The 22,604-nt window shown below is 39.5% G+C and overlaps 1 protein-coding gene across 9 annotated transcripts in view; it reads left to right on the plus strand.

The window, feature by feature from the left end:
* Positions 1 to 22,604, plus strand: part of dlgap2b (discs, large (Drosophila) homolog-associated protein 2b) — a 112,101-nt gene that overhangs the window by 55,775 nt on the left and 33,722 nt on the right. For 8 of the 9 annotated variants that reach the window (XM_084952083.1, XM_084952075.1, XM_084952076.1 and 5 more), the window contains 4 exons: positions 7,111 to 8,252; positions 16,528 to 16,745; positions 18,770 to 18,923; positions 21,036 to 21,255. In XM_084952083.1, coding sequence (XP_084808209.1) covers positions 7,111 to 8,252; positions 16,528 to 16,745; positions 18,770 to 18,923; positions 21,036 to 21,255 — 1,734 coding nt within the window. Of the gene's footprint in view, positions 1 to 7,110; positions 8,253 to 16,527; positions 16,746 to 18,769; positions 18,924 to 20,962; positions 21,256 to 22,604 lie in introns of all 9 variants that reach the window. The other variant, XM_084952080.1, reaches the window with a different exon arrangement.

A 22,604-nucleotide genomic window follows, 5' to 3' on the forward strand; every position in this document is an offset into this window, starting at 1 on the left:
GCACCAATTTCAGGCACTAATTGAGTCCTGAAGCTTGGCCAAAAGCTAAACTCTTGGTGCTTATCTGGACTTTTTTACCCTATATGTTCTGTATTCTGTATTTATTTCCCCTTGTTTGTTATTCTCTGTCTCAACACATTCTGACATTTCTACACAGATTCTATCTTTAGAGCTGCAGAACCCCTATTAAAGTTTTGCAGGGAGAATAAGTCAGGACAGGAGGTAAAGGAGCAATGTGGAGAAAACCAGCTGATTTAAAGTCATAGTATTTATAGTCACGGTATAAATGTCACTGAAACTGTTTTAATGTAATCAAAAATCATAGATCCAAATAAAAGCAGGGTGTCAGTTTTGCATAGCTGACATCTAGAGTACGAATACTTCAAGTAGTCATTGATTATTTTTTCATCCTCAATAGTACAGTAGGTTCCAAAAAATGCAAATACTCCCTCTTGGCTCTTTAAGAGCTTACAAGTCTATGAAACATTGATGAGAGCTTCCCTGTTTCACAGCTTATGCAACAGCTATTGTGCTGCATGATCAACAGGCAATTTCCTCTGTGCTTCTGTCAGCACCTGATGCAGCCTGTATTATTTTTTGTTTTTGTTTTTTTCTTTTTGAAAAAGATGCCACACATTGAGGGGGAAGATATTGGGGCCAGTGTGTAAGAGAATAACGGAGAGGGGAATGCCTCTGTGTTTTCTCTGCTCTCTGGGAAAGCATTGTGTTGCTGGTTAAAGCTCTGCTGCTATGCTGCAGTCAGCGCCTGGCCAGCATTTTTCCCAAGATGGTTGCATAACTTGGAATAAATGAGGCCTTCCTCCTCCACACCAATGCACAGCTAGCTAATGCCACAGGGAGGAACAAGGAGCAACAAGCAGTCAAACTGTAGAGTATGATTCATGGGCTATATATAATGTCACTAATACTTTATTAATCACTGCTGACCAGTTGCAGGAACCAAAATATGATAAGAATTGCGCTGGGAGACACTTAAAAGAAGTGGAGGATCTATTGGTTTTGTGAGGAAAGAAAAGATGAGAGGTAAGTGTGTTAGCCTAACTATAGCCTAAAAATACTCCATTAGTATTATATGAATCATGAGATTACAACACAGTTACCTAGCATATTTGGTTCCTGCAACTGGTCCGTCGGGTTATTGTCTCCCCTGAAACACTTGTGCTTTTGGAAATCTTTTTTTTTCCTATTTCTGTTTTCGTTTTTCCTATTTCAGTTGTGTTTTGTGTGCTTTTGTAGTGTTTTTTTTTTGTTATTGTTTGTTTGTTTGTTTTTATCTAACTGCCGTCAATAAATAATTAACAGAATATTTATTCTTACCTTACAAGTCCTCACCATGGCTAAAACAACCTCCAAAGGAAAAATAATGAAAGTAAGCACCCCTTTTCTGAGCCACCATTCTCTCCATGCATTACTCAAATTCTTGCGTATGTAATGTACAAATCCTCTTCTGGCTATTCCCTTCAGGGGAACCCAACACATCGACTGCCTCCATCAGACCCCATGTCATGAAATCCTTTTCTGTCAAACCAACTCTCTGCATATCCTTCTTCACTACATCCATGAATCTCCTAGGTCGTCTTCTTTCCCCTCTGCATAGCAACTCGATATTCCACATCCTTTGTACAATACTGTCACTATTGAAGAACAGAAAAAAAGCAGCACAATCTAAAGCCTGAAATGTTGGCTCTTGATTTGGATCACCTGCATATACACTTACCTCATTATATGAAACTTTGGCCATGCTTAACGTCACCATTTACAACTGTACATAACAAGAATAATGAAATACATACTGGGTCCACATCAAGTCACTGTTCTTGATGAACGCAAAGTATGCAAAGAGCATATTTTTTAAGCACTTTGTCAACTCAGCAACCAATCGATATCGTCAACTTCAATGTACTGAATTCAGGAGATAGTGAGAGGGAACTTAAGGGGGACAACAGAGAGCTTTGATGGTGAAAATGAGAAAGAGAGAAACAGGAGAAGAGAGCGCTTTAACCACTACAGAGTAATTATTACATTAAAGTTGTACAGCGCTACATCTGCTGTTTTCTGTGGTCAACTCACCAAGCAGTGTATAACCTGTGCTGAAACACAGCATGAAAATAAAATATAAAAATAAATCGCATAACATGGCTGATTACACCCTCTGATGAATGGGAATGTTTTAGTGTTTTTCACTGTAGTTAGACCAATATTTAGAGCAAGGAAAAAACATATATTGAATTATTTTAAAGTGTAATTTTATCCATTTATTGCTCTGTAACATTAAAATGGAGTTATTGGTACAAACATGCAGCGCAACATATCCCAAGTTATGTGGTCCTGGGTATCCCTGGGCAAAAGGCATTTAAATTCTCAAAGTCTTACTATAATGTGCAGTTCATTTTTTGTCTTTAAATGTGTGATTAAATTCATAGTTTATTTTTTATTGCTAAACAAAACCAAACCACCCCAACTTGTAACAGAACACTGAACATAGTAGCCCACATGGCAAATCAAGTCGTAGAGTCACGCATCAAGAGTCTGTATCGCATTACATAGTAGGTCTTTTCCCCCCTCCTTGTGAGACTGGGATACACCCCAAACAACCTTGAAAATCCTATTACAGTTCCTGGGATTTTCAGCAGTGGTTGCCATGACAACTGTGCATTTTATTTCTGGCTCCTTTGAAATAGTGTGTGCGATCAGAGATCCCAAACGTTATGTAAGGCGATGTGCACTGTTCCAGACTGGGGTTTTCTGCTGCAGAGAAGTGTAAGTAATTAATTACAGGGGACTTGCATGCACTCAAGACATCGCCTCCCTGTTTACCTTACAGTTTTCAAATCGCACTGGTAAGATGTAGGCTGTAATTGTTATGCAGGAAGATAAGCTGAGGATGGAGACTATTAATAATGGTGCCCACTCTGACACAATTGTGGAAGGTTTGTACATTTAAGATGTCTTCCTGCAACTTGATGGACTACAGCGCCATAAAAATTGTGAAGATCAAGATTTATGTGAATATTGGTAATGCGTTTGATGATAAAAGTTCTATAATTAACAGGGCAGAAAATAATAAATTATAATTTATGGTTTTACATGACCTCTTTTGCATTATGTTTGCATATAAACAAGTTGTTAATCACTTCAAGGAAGTAATTTTCTCATCAATCTCACAAATATCAGCAGTGCACACATTTGCAAATGAAGGTTGAAGATAGGCATTGGATATTTTGCAAATCACTCCATAGTAATTACCGGTTTATGAGCTTTATAACACTATCATATTCTGAACTGATCTTTTTTACTCTCAGATGCTAATCATCAGTGTTGGGCAAGTTACTTTGAAAAAGTAATTAATTATAGTTACTAGTTACTTCTTCAAAAAAGTAACTGAGTTAGTAACTGAGTTACAATATTCTAAAAGTCATTAATTACTTGAAAAGTAACTATTGCCTTACTTTAAAAAAAACCCAAAAACGTTTAACCCTCTGGGGTCCAGGGTATAATTGGCCATTTTTAACTACTTTTGATTTTCCCTCCACATTTTACCTTTAAAAACTATTTACTTTGTCTTGTTTGGTATCATCCTTTTCAGCACAACCTCACGTGTCTGAATTTACAGTCATGTTTTCATTTTGACATACTGTATTAACACAACTGATCTAAAATCAGACAAAAAACATAAAATCCGAGTAGAAAAAGTTATATTTTTTACTGTAACAACCACAAACATATTTAATGAATCATATTTCATAACTTTAAATGCAAATATAAATTGTCAATTTTAAAATCCTATGCACACGTTATTTGCATCCATTTACCTTTTACCTTGATTTTTTAAATAAACATTTCAAACTATTTACATAACAATCAGCTGTTCTGCATTCAATAAGATGCTGCACAAATTATTTGTGCCACTCCAAAAAATTATTTGGCTTACCACGACTACTTTATTCTTCCTCAGTCAAACAGCAGCACTCATGCGATTGTTTTGCCCCCTTAGCTCCAGGTGTTGTGCTAGACAGTGATCGTGATTACCGTCCGCGGGAGCGCGTGCAGCTGCTTAAAGCTGTAGCGCCCAGATTACTTACGTAGTCAGCTACTTCCGTGCTTCTGTTTGTTGAAAAATAGTAACGGACCGCATTTTCTTGTTAGTAACTGTAACGGCGTTGTAACGATAGGAATAGTAATTAGTTAGATCACTCGTTACTGGAAAAAGTAACGCCGTTAGTAACGCTGTTACTTGTAACGCTGTTACTTGTAACGCCGTTATTCCCATCACTGCTAATCATATTATATGAACTACAGTGCAGCATGCAAACATTGTGTCCTCAAAGCTTCATCACTGAAAGAGTCTGTAAAACTATATTATGTACAGATTTACAAACAGAGTCTGAAAGTACAGCTGCAGAGAAAATTTGAGGGTTAAAACTTCAGAAACCTCTTAAAGTTAGGTTCAATCAGCCAAAATTAAAGCTGTGGATTTCAGGCTTGAGGAAAGTCTGTTTAAAAAAGCCAGACCAAAAATCTGCAAACTCTTTGATGAATATGGAATTTGGCATCATTACAATCAAAATTCAAAAGTAGTTGTTGCATTGCTTTTTCATGCAATGCAAATTCTAAAACTCCAATCTGTCTGTAAAAGGTCTGCACTTTTATTAACCTGAGCTACGTTTTACAAAGCACTTTATAATATGTTCTCATTCACCTACCTGTCATCCAGAGTAACCGGTGGTTCAGTGTCTTATCAAAGGATACTGTTAAACTGCTGGGCATCAAAAACCTTTGATGAATGGATAACCTGGTCTCACCCCTGAGCCTTTATTATACTTCTTTTACATTTTTTTTGACTGTTGTACTACCAGTATCAGTCCAGCTGGGATGATTTTGATCATTTTGCGGTTAAAGCAGTGAAGCTGTGTAGACCCAGTTTAGTTCTAACTTTTTCTGTGTTTATGTATGGACCATGTGACCCACCTCCAACCTTATATATTGACTTAAGACCAAGCAAGACCAAGTTCTTGGAGGTATTTTATATTTTCTAAATCTGTCATAGAGAGTGGGGACAAAACCACGATACAGGAATTAGGATCTTGGACACTGTATGTGGACTTCTGAACTACTCCTGAGGTTCATATTATTATTTGACCAATGACAGAAGTGCAATAATCACTAACACTTTCTTTGATTAATTTATTTTTTGTGACAACAACCCTGCTTTTAACATAATTAAATCAAGTTACCATGGCATAGGTCTTCGCCTTGCATCACTGCTTGCAGCCCTGTATTTCGTGAAGCACCTGTACACACTTACAGTGCTCATATTTCTAAGGTAGTGTTGCACATTGTTTGCAATTATTGGTCCAGTAAGTTGCAAAATTGTGATACCACTTCATGGCAATATGAGATGCAGCATAAGACAACTAATAATAATAAACCATCACAACCACATTGGGTGTGTTAACCCTAATTATTCACTCATCCATTTTCCTAATCGCTTATCCAATTTAGTGTCATTTGTGCCGGCAGGCTGGAACCTATCTGAGCTGATGCTGGGTAAGAGGTGGGGTTCACCTTTGGCAGGTCACCTGCCTAGCATGCAGCTAACAGAGAGAGACAGAGAATCATTCATGTTTTCGACCGAGAATCACCAATTAAGTGCTAACCAGTGCACCATTGCCACCAAACCTTTATCATGCCATCATAATATCGTTGTGAGTGAAATGAATAGGACTACTTTTATCTTACCTTTAATCCCTCCCCTAATTTTTATGTGTTGAACATAGCAAACATTGAATGTTATAAACTATTGGTGAATATGCACATATTGTTTCAGCATTGTACAACATAAACGCAATAGAGGAAAACTCGTGGGAGCTGGAACAGCTTTCATCATGAAGCATGTTCTAGGGACTGACAGAGCAAAGGGATTTTGGAAGTTATGCTGAACTTTTTAACCTCACACACAGAAGCTACCAAATTTTCTCATTTAAAAATCTCTCTGAAGTAAAAAAAAATTTGCTCCTCTTTGTGATCACTGCCCAAAGATTTGCACGTCTCTTCCAAAATAATTAGGTGTACAGCTAATAATGTTCTCCACCACGGGGCTTGAGAAATAATGCTTTTATCACAGATTTTAGAGGAGTTCGAATCAGCCCAAGCAGTTGCAGGAAGGATATGGGATGAGTTTAGGAACATAGTCTTTTTTTTTACAGACAAGTATTATGTTGGATTAAATGAAGCAAGCTAGGTTTTTGCATTTAAACAGTAACTTGACAACTTGACAATAATATCTAGTAAGGGGTTACATTTGCTTTAGATTTCTTCACAATTTTTGTAAAAAACATTTTGAGAAAACAACTGGAGCCTTGATTCTGTAGAGTATAGTTATATAGAGGGAAACATCTGGTTAGTGCAGAAAATCTCTACTGTAATTTATGGTTATCTACCCATTAACCATGTATTATTGAGTCTTCAGGACCAACTGATAACAATGTCTCTGAAATAAATGCTTGTTTTCTTTATATATTCTAAAAAGCGAAACTCTTTTACTGACATCTACCTTTACGATGAAGAATAAAATCAGTTGCAAAAAGGAGTGTATTTCAACATATATGCAGGAGATAATCAGTCATTTATGATGAATTATACATCACAAGTACATTTCCTATTTTTAAGCTTCAAAACCTCCAGGGTGTTTTGTCATCTGTTCTTTTCAGATGAGATGAAATTTGACACATCATCACATTGAAGTGCAACTTTTCATGTAGAACAAAAATATTTCATTAGCTTTTCTACTATATTAAAAGCAGTCATTAGTGAGGTTAACTTAGGTTAGCGTCACATTACTGAAAGTGTCAATCTTAGAAACTCTTCTTCTTCTATGTGTACAGTGTAAAAACCTATTGTGTAACATGGTCTGGCCTTTGTAGGAGTATTTACTTAATTAGAAGTGTTTTGGTACGGACTGGTCTAGATATAAATTAGAATTGCAGGATGGTTGTGAAGCACCCCGTGAGAGTATTCGTCTGTCAGGTGTCACTATGCTCTCTCAATCTGACAGAATCTTTATCTTCTTTTTCTCCTTCTCTGAAACAGACCAGAAGACTTCATCTTGGTCTCTGTCTCGAAAGTTCAATGAAGGCAGACGCCTCCCTCCATCCAGGAACATGAAGGGCTTATCGGGCAGCCGCTCCCAACATCAGATTCCTCTACCCCACGGCTTGGACTATGATCCCCACGTCCATGACATCCACACTCACCATGGCGCTGACTCCCGCCACCCATCCTACCTGCTCAGCCCCACAGAGAGCTGCCCTATGGACTTCCACCACCGCTACTCACCACGCAGCTCCATCCACTCCGACTGCATGATGATGTCCCCTGTCATGATGCCCCCAGCTGCTGCATCTGACCACATCTCCAGTAGCACCTTCCCCAGAATGCACTACAGCTCTCAGTATTATGACTCAGCCACACGGGACGACTGCGCTGCCATCACAGCCTCCGCCACATCCCCAGCTGTTGCGGCTGCTGCAGCTGCAGCAGCTGCCTCTTCCCACCATGCTGGCACCAAGAGCAACCGCCTTCCTGCTAATCTCCTGGACCAGTTTGAGAAACAACTGCCACTGCACCGTGACGGCTTCCACACTCTACAATACCAGCGCACCTCCACCACCACCGAGCAACGCAGTGAGAGTCCCGGCCGCATTCGACACCTTGTTCATTCAGTCCAAAAGCTCTTCACCAAGTCCCACTCCCTGGAGGGATCGTCCAAGATGAATGGCACAAAAGGTGACATTGTAGGAGGGGGTTATCACCATCATGGCCACCACTCCACAAAACACGGTAGCAAGAGGAGCAAGAGCAAAGAACGTAAGCACCGCTCTGGTGGCTGGTGGAGCTCAGATGACAACCTGGATAGTGACAGCACCTATCGCACACCCAGTGTCATGTCACGGCACCATGGGGAACATGTCGGCCACTACCACCCAGATTCCATGCACAGCCACCACTTTGGAGACCTGTCACTCAAGACCTCAAAGAGTAACAATGATGTCAAGTGCTCAGCGTGTGAGAGTATGGCCATGGGACCCGAGGGCAAGTTCATGAAGAGGAGCTCCTGGTCGACTCTAACAGTCAGCCAGGCCAAAGAGGCCTACAGGAAGTCATCGCTTAATTTAGAGAAACCCATGATGTACACGGACCTCAAGTCATCGCGGACATGTCATTACCTGCAGGTTAGTAGTACCTTTTTTTGGAAATATATGTCCTTAAAGTACAGACAAATTTGATTAGTGGCGTATTGTACTGAGCTACTGAAATACATGTTTTTGTGTGCATCGGTGTATATGCTATGGCTGGTACACAAACACTGATTTCATTCCATACCATACAAACAATTCTGACTGGCATTGATCAGCTGCTAGTTTATGTCCACGTATAAGTCATCCTTTTAATGAAATTACAGGAATTGTTTAATTTAGTTTGAAGCAATAACAGGATGTTTCCTTCCAAGTTTTGTGTTCTTCTAAATGTTTAATACTCAACTCTTTGGAAAAGGCCCACAAAAAATGTCTGAATATAGACTGAAAGGCCAGTAAATGTGGAGATATTTGAAACGCCAACTATTAGATAATACAACAAACAATAACTAAGATCAATATCCACTCATCTCCGACACTGCCCTTATCGATAAAATGCATTGATCGATTAGGAATCTAGACAGCGGGGTATTTGGAGTCTGCCTTTCTTTCTGTCATCCTCCAGAGGGCAATTACAGTGTCCACAAGTGTGAGAAGTCAATATATTTAACCAGGATTCCCTTTTGTGTGCTCACCTCAGGGAGCTATTGTCTATTAAGATATAGAGCTCGCCTGACTGAATCAATGTCATGGTGGAAAGCACTGAGAAGAACCACTGAGCTCAACTCCAGTGTAGGAAACACAAAGGCTGTGGTGTCTGCAAAAACAGCATATAGTTCAATTCAATTCAATTCAATTTTATTTATATAGCGCCAAATCACAACAAAGGTCGCCTCAAGGCGCTTCATAGATACAGAGAAAAACCCAACAATCATATGACCCCCTATGAGCAAGCACTTTGGCGACAGTGGGAAGGAAAAACTCCCTTTTAACAGGAAGAAACCTCCGGCAGAACCAGGCTCAGGGAGGGGCGGCCATCTGCTGCGACCGGTTGGGGTGAGAGAAGGAAGACAGGATAAAAGACATGCTGTGGAAGAGAGACAGAGGTTAATAACAGATATGATTCAATGCAGAGAGGTCTATTAATACATAGTGAGTGAGAAAGGTGACTGGAAAGGAAAAACTCAATGCATCATGGGAATCCCCCGGCAGCCTACGTCTATTGCAGCATAACTAAGGGAGGATTCAGGGTCACCTGGTCCAGCCCTAACTATATGCTTTAGCAAAAAGGAAAGTTTTAAGCCTAATCTTAAAAGTAGAGATAGTTTCTGTCTCCCGAATCCAAACTGGAAGCTGGTTCCACAGAAGAGGGGCCTGAAAACTGAAGGCTCTGCCTCCCATTCTACTTTTAAATACTCTAGGAACAACAAGTAGGCCTGCAGAGCGAGAGCGAAGTGCTCTAATAGGGTGATATGGTACTACAAGGTCATTAAGATAAGATGGGGCCTGATTATTTAAGACCTTGTATGTGAGGAGCAGGATTTTGAATTCAATTCTGGACTTAACAGGAAGCCAATGAAGGGAAGCCAAAACAGGAGAAATATGCTCTCTCCTTCTAGTCCCTGTCAGTACTCTTGCTGCAGCATTTTGGATTAGCTGAAGGCTTTTCAGTGAGTTTTTTGGACATCCTGATAATAATGAATTACAGTAGTCCAGCCTGGAAGTAATAAATGCATGAACTAGTTTTTCAGCGTCACTCTGAGACAGGATATTTCTAATTTTAGAGATGTTGCGCAAATGGAAGAAAGCAGTCTTACATATTTGTTTAATATGTGCGTTGAAGGACATGTCCTGGTCAAAAATGACTCCAAGGTTCCTCACAGCGTTACTGGAGGCCAAGGTAATGCCATCCAGAGTATGAATCTGGTTAGATACCATATTTCTAAGATTTTCAGGGCCGAGTACAATAACCTCAGTTTTATCTGAATTAAGAAGCAGAAAGTTAGCGGCCATCCAGGTCTTTATGTCTTTAAGACATTCCTGCAGTTTAACTAATTGGTGTGTGTTATCTGGCTTCATGGACAGATAGAGCTGGGTGTCATCTGCATAGCAGTGAAAATGTATGCTATGTCTTCTAATGATACTGCCTAAGGGAAGCATGTATAATGTAAACAGAATTGGTCCTAGCACTGAACCCTGTGGAACTCCATAATTAACCTCAGTGTGTGAAGAGGACTCTCCATTTACATGTACAAATTGGAGTCTATTAGATAGATATGATACAAACCACTGCAGTGCAGTACCTGTAATACCTACAGCATGTTCTAATCGCTCTAATAGGATATTATGGTCAACAGTATCGAACGCTGCACTGAGGTCTAGCAGGACAAGCACAGAGATGAGTCCACTGTCAGAGGCCATAAGAAGATCATTTGTAACCTTCACTAAAGCTGTTTCTGTGCTGTGATGAGCTCTGAAACCTGACTGAAACTCTTCAAATAAACCATTCCTCTGCAGATGATCTGTTAGCTGTTTGACAACTACTCTTTCAAGGATTTTTGATATGAAAGGAAGGTTGGAGATTGGCCTATAATTAGCTAAGACTGCTGGGTCTAGAGATGGCTTTTTGAGTAAAGGTTTAACCACAGCCAGCTTGAAGGCCTGTGGTACATAGCCGACCATTAGAGATAGGTTGATCATATTTAAGATCGAAGAATTAATCAATGGCAGGACTTCTTTATATAGTGTGCCATATAGTGTGGCTTGAGTTGCTGTATACAGCAACTCAAGCCACACTATATGGCTTGAGTTTCCAATCTGGTGAACCAGCTCCTATAGGAGCTGGTTCACCAGTTTGGAAAGAGACATTACTTTATTCACAGATTTTATGCCCCATGCTTGCCTGTAACACTGTCACGTTACGAGACTAAAGTAAAGCAGTTAAGCTACAGATAGTGACTTCTTCTAAAACAGTCAAAAGTCAAGTATTCAGTCTTTCAGCGATCTTTGAGTTTCTTTTAATTTTTAATACTAAGCACTTAGCTAATGCTCTCATCCACAGTGACTCACAGGCTGCAGCATTAGAATATTAAGTCCTGCTTTAAGTAGCTTTTAATGAAGGTGACTTAAGAATTGGAAATAATGATAAAAACAGTGACATGGGTAACAGTTGTTTCTGAAATGCCAATCAGATTTCAAATGGGTCGTCATTAGCATTACGATGCTTGTTGTATGCACATCTTGGGAAAAGCTGGCCTGGACTTTGGTCAATCATGTTATGAAATGCTTGACTGTAATGTGAAAGAGAACAGCTGAAGTGATTGGCCATTATTAAAGCTATGCTTCCATATTACAGTTGTGCTTGTATATCACTCAATCTTGAAAATAGACAACTCCTTTAAGCCACTTTCAATGACAGCCATTATGAGAAAGTTGCAAACTGAAATATATGCTTGCACTATAATCAACAATTACCCATGTTTTTTTACTCATGACATCAAATTTGAATCATGCGGCATTCATATAAACCCATAAATAGTTCTACCGAGTACCATATGCATCCCCTTCATTCATTTTGATGCTGTGTGAAATGCACAGTTACACACAGATACACAAACTGCAGTTATTTGTGTGTAATGGGTAGTCTCTGTCAATAGAGGGGCTCTCTCACTGGCATTTAACAAGCTTATGTGTCAGCAGGCAGAGACCCTGCAGCTGCCACATGGGCACATTCTGCACTGAGCGTGTCCATAATGAGAGCCTTATTCAGTGGAATCAATGAGCGGAGATCTGTAAAGGCATTGTGGTGAACGCTCTTGGTGCCCATCTGATTTTATCTCTTTGATATCTGGGTCCTTTAGGTCAATGTTCACTTGTGATGAGGAGGACAGGCCTGCCTTAGGGAAGCTGACATAATCTTGTTTTAGCAAGTGTTGAGTCTTCAGTCTGACCATCTAAGCCAACAAGGGTAGGGTGAAGCATATGTCAGAGAATATTAGAGGTTGAATCTACATATAATTTTAAGCCATTAAGAAAAATGCATACAGTGCTGTGCAAAAGTCTTGATTCGCCTCTAGTTTCTTTACACTTCTTGTAATTTTTAAAAGCAGTCTCGAGCAATAGTTCTCCAGGTTTTCTTAAGGTCTTTGAAAAGTTTTCTTTGGACGTTGGTGGCTTTTTCACTCATTTTCAGTCCTGTCCTTGTAACTGACCACTTAACACTGACCTATGAATCGCTGAGACATAAAATGGACACCCGATTCCTGATGATGTTTAATCTGCCCTTAAAAACCTAATGAAACTGGAAAAGTGTAACGAAACAAGAAGTAGAAGGCAACAGAACAGTATCTGAAGGGCATGTCCTTAAGAAATAGGAAGAAATTCAGCAAAGACCTGACACAGGACATGAGAGATGCACCCGGTCCTTCAATTAATCCATCTACTATTAACCATAGCTTCATCAGAAATGGTCTCAGTACAAGAAGGGCTCCTTCTGTAGGAAAATTGTACAACCTTCCCACCATATTTTTTAAAATCATAGTTATCATGCTACCTTTGCATTTAAAAACCTTCAAATAGACTGCGTCCACTCTCACCATTTCAAAAGCCAAAAAATAACTGGCTTACTCAGGCACAAAATTACAGGACCCGCACATTTACGAGCTAGAAATTGTTCTACCACATTCAACAGGTCAGTGTTGTTTTTCACTAGATGCAGTTTCACATCTGGTACATGGCGTTATGGAATTATTTTCTGCATTGAGAAGATGTTTTATCCCAGGGTTATTTTTGTACAAAGTGCCCACAGTGTAGTAGTAACTAATGATGGTGTAAAGCAGCTCATCTGTCTAGCTGCCTCAGAGGCACAGCTGAACAAGTTCTTTCAGGTATGGCATCAAATGAACACAGAAATAAGGTAATGCTAATGAGGTAGCGCACTGCTTCCATGAGTGATGACTGCCTTGTTAACAGCAGCCCCAGACGATCAATGGTTGTGCATTAGGAGGAAAATGAATCTTTTACTTTATTGCTGTCTTTAAGGCTGATTAATTTAGTTTCCAGGCATTTTATTCTATGCATGTGGGAATGGAAAATGTATTAGCCTGTGTTACACTTTTGCTGATGGGTCTTTTTTTCCCCATGTTAACTTATGAGGTTACGCAGGTTTGCAACGTACCTACTGCCTTCATTTTTTTAGATGATAATGCACAAAATGTTATCTTATATCACAATATTAGGTAACCGAACAATCATCTCTCATTTTCCTACGTGCTGTTGTGGAGTTTAGTGCTGAGGCAGTGAGACATGCTGCTCAAAAGAAATTCATTGTGTTTTGGCTTCAAATTGTAGCATATGGTTTAAAAGATTCAGAACGCTTTTTATGTTGACTACAAAAACAGTTGAGGAATACATCTGAGCAGAATACATTACACTAAGGATGATGAAGCCCAGTTGGTCCTGCTATAATCATCTGTAAATCCTCCTACTTTTTACTATGTGCCACCTTCCATACAGAAGAAAAAAGCTTTATCTAAGTGCCTTATGCTGTTGAGTCCCTCACCTGTCTCCACTGAGCACAAGGGCTGTCGAGTAAGAGAGGATATTGGGTGCTAAAGAAAAAGATTATGAGGGGAAGAGATGAAGAGATGGGCAGCCAGAACAGACAGCGAGAATGGAAGTGATAGAGAAAGCATTATTCCACCTCTAGGAGAAAAAAAGGGGTGTCAGCCACTTTCTTTTCTGTGAGAGCAGTTCAGCACTTGTGGCAGAGAAACAGCCACGCTGTATGACTGGGTAAAGTGAGTAACTGGCAGAGCATGAAGAACAGTCCTGCGCCTGGGCTTGTTGTTCCAGGAGCTAAGACTGGCCTGTCCACTGGGACTACTGCTAGCTGCACCACACACTAACACTGCTGTACTTGCTACATGCCTGATCAATACGCTGTTAGCACAATCGGTGTGTGACACATGGCCACTGTAGCTGTCCATCTTCATAAGAATTAAACCAGGGTGCAATTGAAGAACCCATGAACATTGTTTTTAATAGTATCAATCTGATACTGTAAGCTCAAACATACACTGTGTATTCAACCCAATAATAACAGGTAATCATTTTTGAAGAGTTGAACTTGATATACTCTATAATTTCTGTTCTATCAAAATCACTAAATCAGCGCAATGATTATGTGTAGACATCTGCAGCACTGCACAGCACAGTGTAGACTAATTAGCACAGAATCACTTAATCACTATGCTAATCTTGATGCTGCTGTGTTAAGCAAAGTCCCTGTTTATTGTACTTATAATTGAAACACTGAAACCAATTTATGCTACATAATGTTACAGCTATGAGCATCTAATACATACAGTCACATGAAAGAGTACAGCCTTGCTGCTTCCATAGAAATCAGGGCTGTACGGTAAGTAGCAGCCAAGTGCTGCTAATCGAATGCACTTAATTAACTGACCATCAGCAAGTGGGACCACCTTTGTTAAAGCAGAAGTTCTGCTGGTCTGGAGCATTCAGGTGTGTGTTAACACAATGCTATAATATTCCTAGGGGTGGATGTCCCCATGTTCCCAAGTGCACCAGCAAATCTACAGCATAATGATGGAAAAAGAAAAGAAACAAGGTGTTGCAATATTCTGGTTAAAATCCAGACCTCAGTCTGATTGAAATGCGGTGGCGGGACATTAAGAGAGCTGTACATAAGCATTTGCTTGCACTGAAGAAAAACTGTAAAGATGCGTCGGCCAAAATTCCTTCACAACGATGTGAGAGACTGATAAAGTCATACAGAATACAATTATTTCACCGATTACTGCTGCTAAAGGTGGTGCCACAAGCTACTGGTTCATGGGGTGTAGTTTGTTTTTCACAGGACTGCATAGAATACTGTCAGCCTTTCTTTTTCACATGACTGTACATGAGTGTTCATTATTTTTGTCGTTTTTAATCACATTTGCCTTACAACTAATTCTGAGCTGCAGTATGCCAAAAGCTTATTTTGTGTTTATTTGGCTGACAGTCAAAGCTAATTTAAGAGCATGTATGTTTTTGTATTAGTAATACTACAGTGATGACAGTATGCTGACTTAAAAGTTACAGCCCAAGCCTCAGGGGTATGATTGGCTGCCTTTTCTGTGCGTGCATAAAAATACATACTGATTCCTTGCCAAATGTGTTCATTTGCTTCCCAAAAATCCTTTAAATATGGCCACATTTTGATTTGCATTATGAGCGATTTGCTAAAAAGGATGCTGAACCCTGTCCATTCAACTGAATGTTGACCGTGCGGATGTAAAGTGCCATTTTACTTTACTTTTAAGAAATGTAATAATGAATTTCACCCCGTAATTTAGTGATGGGCTGGGTAGTTTTGGGCTACCTAAACATTTGTGAATGGAAAAAAAAGTTTTGGGATATGTCTGAAGTTAGATTGTTGTGTTGGCATACTGCTGACATGTCCCTTTTGGGAAAACGGTGAGAAGAACTACAGCAGTGTGAACAAGCGTTTGCCCTCTTCCTGATTTCCTAGTTTTATTTGTCACACTTATGTGTTTCAGATCAAACAAACACATTTTAATATTAGACAAAGATAACCAGAGTAAATACAAAATGCAGTTTTTAAATGATGATTTAATTGATTAAGGGAAAAAGTTGGTCCTGTGTGTAAAAGTAATTGCCCTTCTTGTTAAATCATGACTATTTCTCATATCTCTATATATGCTTATGTGGGAAAATCCCAATATATGACCATGTTCAATGTCACTTAAATCACCTTTCTTCCTGAAGCTCAGTTTGAACTCCAATAGGACATTTTGACCATCTCTTCATGCCTAAATACACCGAACTGCACTGAGTTGGCTGATTGTATATTTATGTTAACAAGCAGTTGAACAAGTCCACGTAACAAAGTAACCAGTTATTATTTCTTAATCAGCCCAAAATTAGATACAGCTGGAGACCAACGTTTGTACACTGCTGTGAAACCACTTGGATAAATCTTTATAATTATTAAAAAATTTGCTTTATGTTACGGTCTCACAACTTTATATTTTCACTGATAACATCCTTGGCATCACTGTGATACACAATTCCTTTACTTGATTTTTCCATTTAGGTTAAAAAACACATAGGTGATACACTTTTCACACTTATTTAGGTAATTTTCAAGCTGTACTTGCAAATATCTTTCATTTACACAACCCTGTCAAAGCTGTATATTTTGTACATGGCTAAATATTGCTATAGTATTCATCATCGTTTTATCACAGACTTGCAGGAATAACAAGTAATATCCTGGACTTCTTCAACCTAATTGTTATAAATGTCTGTATTGTATTAAATGTAGGTGTGCCATCTTCCACAGGTGCCCCAAGATGAGTGGAGTGGATACCCAGGTGAGAAGGATGACGAGATCCCATGTCGGCGGATGCGAAGCAGTAGCTATGTTAAAGCAATGGGAGAGGTGGATGATGAAAGTGGGGACTCTGACACCAGCCCTAAGACCTCTCCACAAAAGACCATTCGGTCAGATGCTCTTGTCCTCAAATCAGCCATGCAGAGACCCCATTTAGACTCCCACAGGTAGGCCTGGTTGCCTAACGTATTGACTTAGTGTCCCCACGGCAATGCTGTGTATTCATTTAAATATTCCAGTTTTTATCATGGGTTCACTAAGGTCTTACTCAAAAAAAGGTAAGATGATGCACTGTGATTCATTTCCCTTTTATTTCACAAGTTTCAAATATTTACATGACAAAACCAACGCTCATCAATAGCAGTATCTCTGGTGTTGCTTCAGGGTCAACCAGTTGAGCTGCTTGGATTTCAGTGTTAATTGTTGCTTGGCTAGAATTTATTGGAGTCAACGCTGAGGACACAAGTTGTTTTTTTTTCATACTTCAATACAAGTGGAAAGTTGGGAGTTTTGATGCAACACTTGCTGCTAACAAAATGTTGCTGCATGCTGTGTTTAGTTGGTGCTCAAAGCAAGAACATTCAGAGTCGTCTATATAAATAAACAGTCTCACTGCTCTGCCTACATGCTGTCAAAGTAAAATTGCTGTTTGTTAATGCTGCTTTTTGTTTAGCTGTCCCTGAGAGATATGACTCAATTGAACAGTCAGGTGATTTCAAGTGAAGTTACTTTGGAAAACAATAGTACCTTTGTTGGGTTGTATGGTTGCTGTGGTTGGCTCTTTTTTGGTCTTAGGCATTGCCTGCCAAGCACTGTATTTCTACAACTGTTTCATGGGTCAGCTGCAGCCGTGCTCTGGAGATTGCTGTGGCACCAACTGGTTTTGAGTTTGATATAAATTTTTGATATACCATACACAAACACTGCATCGCCGCATCACGCTATTGCTGACAATTCTGTCAAAAGAAGAAAGAAAGAGAGCCGGTTCAAATGCAGGAGAGGTGACACATGGAAGGGCATACGTTAAAGTTAACACTGCTTGATGAAAAGCCTTGGGGGAAGTGACGGGTTTGTTCTGTAACCCAGCAAAGTGTGGAGTATATATGTCTGTGTTTTGATCCTAGAAAGACTTTGACAAAGGGAGAGGATGCAATCTCCACATAGAAAGGCCCCAGTTGACCTGTGGAGCCAAACCCAAGACCCTCCTGCACTATTGTGTTGCCTTTACAATTACAACAAACCTTAATTATTGACAATTTTACCATTCACTTTCACTCTAATGTGATCTACTCATTAATATAAATGTGGTAGATAGTATTTTGTTGATAATTATTCTAATCAGGGTTAACATACAAATAACATGTTGCAAAAGGTTCTGCACTGGACAAATTGAGATTAATTATCCAGATGATTTGGGTGATGTTACTTTTTAAAGCACAGTGTACATCAGTTGGCTGTTTTAGAACAGATAGATTTCGCTTCTCAGGATCTTACCACCTCCATTTAATGATTTCCTAATGATCTCTCGCTGGTAAATGGTGACCATGTGTATCTTTTTCATGCTAAACCAGAACAACATACAGAGTGTTTTTTAATTGGCGTATTCGTGATGTCATTGCTCTACCTAAGCTGAAACACAGCTTTTTCCCCCCAATTTATTGTTCTCTGTGACTGTTTGTTTTCAGGCACTGTGACTTTCAAACGCAGCCAAATTCTTGAAGCTAGGGAGCTGTCGTGAATCCGTCATCTCTACTGCCACTGAGTGCTAATTTTGTTACCATCATCTCAGTGGGGAACTGATCACTTTTGCTTTTGTCCACATACAAAACAGCTCTTATGTTTTGTTTATCCTCTGGTGGAGAATGTAATAATCTCTTACTGTAACTCCATGCTGTCACTGTTTCCCTAATAAGAGCCACAGCCTAGCTATGCATGCTCTCTATGATTTTGGGATGAATGAACTAGTGTTGTATCATGGAACTAGAGGATATTTAAAAATGAGAGGGGTGAGGGGGTATCATGTAGAAGTGAGAGGGTATCATGTAGAAGTTCATTTTCATTTAATCACAAATAAGGCCGTGCCAACAGATGCTAACCAGCGGATTTATAAACTACAGTGTGTTCCAGATGTTACCTTTGTGGCTTTTGAACTGTGAAATCGTGTCTGTCCCTGCCCCCTGTCCTTGTTCAGCCAGGGCTACCACTTGCAAACCACAAGAGATATACAGCCCCACCCTAGTGTCACGCTGGACCCCGCCACCTTTCATCCCCCGCCCTTCCGCTCTCGCAACCAGAGCTACATGCGCGCCGTCAGCACCCTCAGTCAGGCTAGCTGCGTCAGCCAGGTGAGTCTCAAACACATGCATCACACAGAGGCAACACCTGGACACATCACTGAGAGCTTATATCAGTTTGTATGTAGTAGCACTGTGCTGAGGACAGCACAGAGGCACTAAGCACTCAAGGGAGGTCCCCTGATTATTAGATTACAGAGCAGGGGTGTCAAACATAAGGCCCAGGAGCCAGAATCAGCTGGGCAAAGACTCCAATCCGGCCTACTAGATGTCTTTGGAAAATATGAAGGAGGGCTTGAATTATGGACTTTTCACTGTACTTTCATAAGTGTTACTACTACAATTAAGACCTCCCACATGGTCATTAATACCACACTAAAGTCAATAAGTTGTAGATAAAAAAATAAAATTACATTTGCTATCTACTATTTACTGTAGACTAATGGGTCTATAGTGAGTTAACATGAAACTTCTGTTTTATATTTACAGGGAAGTCTGGGAAATTAACTACTAGAATTTTTCCTGTGATTTCTTTCATTAACTACAGCACATTTTCTTTATTATGTACAAAAAGACACATGCTGTTGAATTAGACTTCTTTATCTAATATTAAGATACCTCAGGGATTAAATGTGTTGTTAAATCTCTTTACACTGACAGAAAGGGGCATTTCACTGGTCTGGCCCAATTAAGTTCAAAGTGGGCTTTGTGTGGCCCACAATGTAAAGCGAGTTTGACATCCCTGTTGTAGACAAAGCCTTGGCTATATCAGTCAAACGAAATTGGAATAACTTATTGCTTTTACTGTTTGGGTACAGATGATTTATCTGAAAGCTTATGTCTAAATCAATTCCAGGCACAGTCCAACATGGTTTACAGTTTGTTTCTGAAGTGTTATCTGCTCATAAAAAAAAAGTGAAATTACACATAATTATTAAATTAGGACATCAGTGTCACATCAGCAAGTTTGCATCTTGATATCTGGAACAGGCTACTGATACACAGTTAATGAGCCTAGTGTTGTTTTAGCATGCCAACTCGTTTGTTTTGGTTGACAGGGCTTTTTTGTCACCCTCGAGCAATGTACTACAGTACTAGTGTAGGCCTGGAGATGAAATAAATACACATTTTGAACCAACATCATCATTCAAATAAATACAAATTCAAATACCTTCTTCTTCTATGAATCTATACATTTGGATGAATTAAGTCCGTTTGGACCTCCATGGTGGCTTAAGATGTGGTTATTGCTGCAAGATCTGAGACACATCCACCATTGGACCTTCAATACATATATGGAGTAACAATGAGGAGAGATTTTGGCTAAAACACAGGTTGGAAAATCAGTTTACACCCTTACGTGCTAACACCTAGTTTTCCATTACTGGAAAAGGTCTAATTAATAGCAAATAATTCCCATTTTTAAATAGTAAAGGCTAAAGTAATAATGAAAAGGTAATATTATCTCAATAGTATATTAACATTTACAAAAAGTGTTAAATAATTCAAATATAAACAAAAGTATGCAGCCAACACAATTTGTATCACTAAAAAAAGAAGCTAGTTTTAGCTCTTCCCTCATTCACAAGGAGTTTCCACAACAGGTAAACTCCACATGTTTGATTTGGCAGAGTTTTCGTGCCAGATGTCCTTCCTGACGCAGCCCCAAAGGGATTTGTGTCTCCTCGTAGGATTAAACTGGGGATCTATTGGTGGTTAGGCAAATGCTTTAACTACTACACTACAGAGACACGTTCAGCACTTAGCTATAAAATAACATTTCCCTTTGATGAGTACACGATTTTGACATTAACAAATGAATCTTGTTACACAGAGCAGTTTATTGTACTTCTACGCACTTCCACGACTTATGAGATATCTTCCATCTGTTAGCATTCAGTATACTGTATAGAACGTCTTTTGTGATCAATTTATTGCTTTATAACTCAAACTGGCTATTTTTCTTATTGTTTTTTTGTTGTCATCTGAATTTTTTTTTCCCCATTTGATCTGACATTTATTCAGTTTAAGGTCGAAACTGACAGCGGCGTTTCCTTATGCTAACACTCCTTCATATTTGCTGTGCAAAGGGGAAGAATCAAAGTGAGAAAGAGAAAGGAAGAGGAAAAATTAAGGACTGCTATTCCTGTTTTTGTCTCTCAGGTGAGTGAGACTGAGATCAATGGCCAGTTTGAGTCAGTTTGCGAGTCCGTTTTTAGTGAAGTAGAATCCCAGGCCATGGAGGCCTTGGACCTGCCTGGTTCGTTCCGCACTCGAAGCCACAGTTACCTCCGTGCAATTCAGGCTGGTTATTCCCAAGATGACGACTGCTTGCCTTCAATGACATCCTCCACTGTCACTTCAACTCTCAGATCCACAACAGGTAAAACAATCCCCCCCCTGAATAAGAGAGGGCTTAGATTACATATCTTCATATATCCTATACATGCGCACAAACTTGACATACCTAAATATGTACAGTGGGGAACCCTTGAGCTTCAGAGATGCCGGGCTGAATGATTCCAGTTATTTTCTTTGGAAGCTATGGTGTACGTGTGTTTGTTTTTTTGCCACTGCATACTCCCAGTTGTTTAGATGGACCTGCTTGTGTGTTACGTTGCATGAGTCATGCATCATTAGCTAAGCTTCTGATTGGTCAGTTGTGGTGTTGCCGAGCTTTAATCTAGGATAGGGGTGGGAGAGCTACATTTTAAACATTAAGACGGCAACACATGGCCATAGTACACAGTATAATAACACAGCACAGCCACATTACATGGCATGCCTAAAAGGAACAGGCCCGAACCAAAGCATGCTAAAGTGTGGTGTTATTTATGTGTTATGAAAAGCGTGTGAGTTACTTAGGGAGGGGTGAAAAACAAAATGGGCCAGGGGGCAGGGGAGCAGTAGGTCACTGATATACTTGTTTTGAGAGGACACACTGGACAAAGCATTCACCTGCACTCCCCCATTAGCACAAACTTTGTAACGGACCTTGCAATTGGCTACATAAAATAAAAAAATGTAAAAAACAAACAAACAAACAATTTAAGGTAAGTCAACAAGATTTAGCAGCTAGTACATATGCACACCTACATGCTGGTTGCACAAAGAAACTACACTACACATGTTAGAGTTTGAAAGAAAAAAACTTTACTAACAGTATTGTTGTACTGTGTTGCATGAAACTCGAGTTAATGCTAACAAATGTCCCAATGAATGATATGTCAATGTAAAAATGCAATAATTTCAAGGTTTTTTGTGACACAGTTCAAACAATATGTCCCTTTATTTAGCATTTCAGGTTCTTTGTGCAAGCACAGTCTTTGCGGTAACTCCCTCACTGAGTGTATTTGGTGTTTGCCTGCAAGAGTAAAGCTATGAACCCTATTGAAACATTTTTTTTTCTCTAATTACATGCATTTTTTTTAATATTATGGATTACCTGGATTTTTACTGTTTTTGTGCACTTTTCTGTCAATTTAATATTGGAGACATTTGCAGTTTTATTCATTTTGTTGCCTTTGTTTTCTTGTTGAATCTGGACTTTTGTTTTTGTTTTTTATCCTTTCATTCTCAATTGGGTTTCCATCTACGATTTCTACGATGTGACAGAAGTACTGAGGACAAAGGAGTGTTCTCCAATCCCACCGTCTTATTTGCTTAACGCTATTCATTTAACTCTGCTCCAAATCTGTCAGCTCAACATGGGCGAAAACAAGCAGTTGACTG

This window comes from Perissodus microlepis, chromosome 15 (assembly GCF_051167445.1).
Source record: "Perissodus microlepis isolate ML-2025 ecotype Zambia chromosome 15, ASM5116744v1, whole genome shotgun sequence".
NCBI classification, from domain to species: Eukaryota; Metazoa; Chordata; class Actinopteri; order Cichliformes; family Cichlidae; genus Perissodus; species Perissodus microlepis.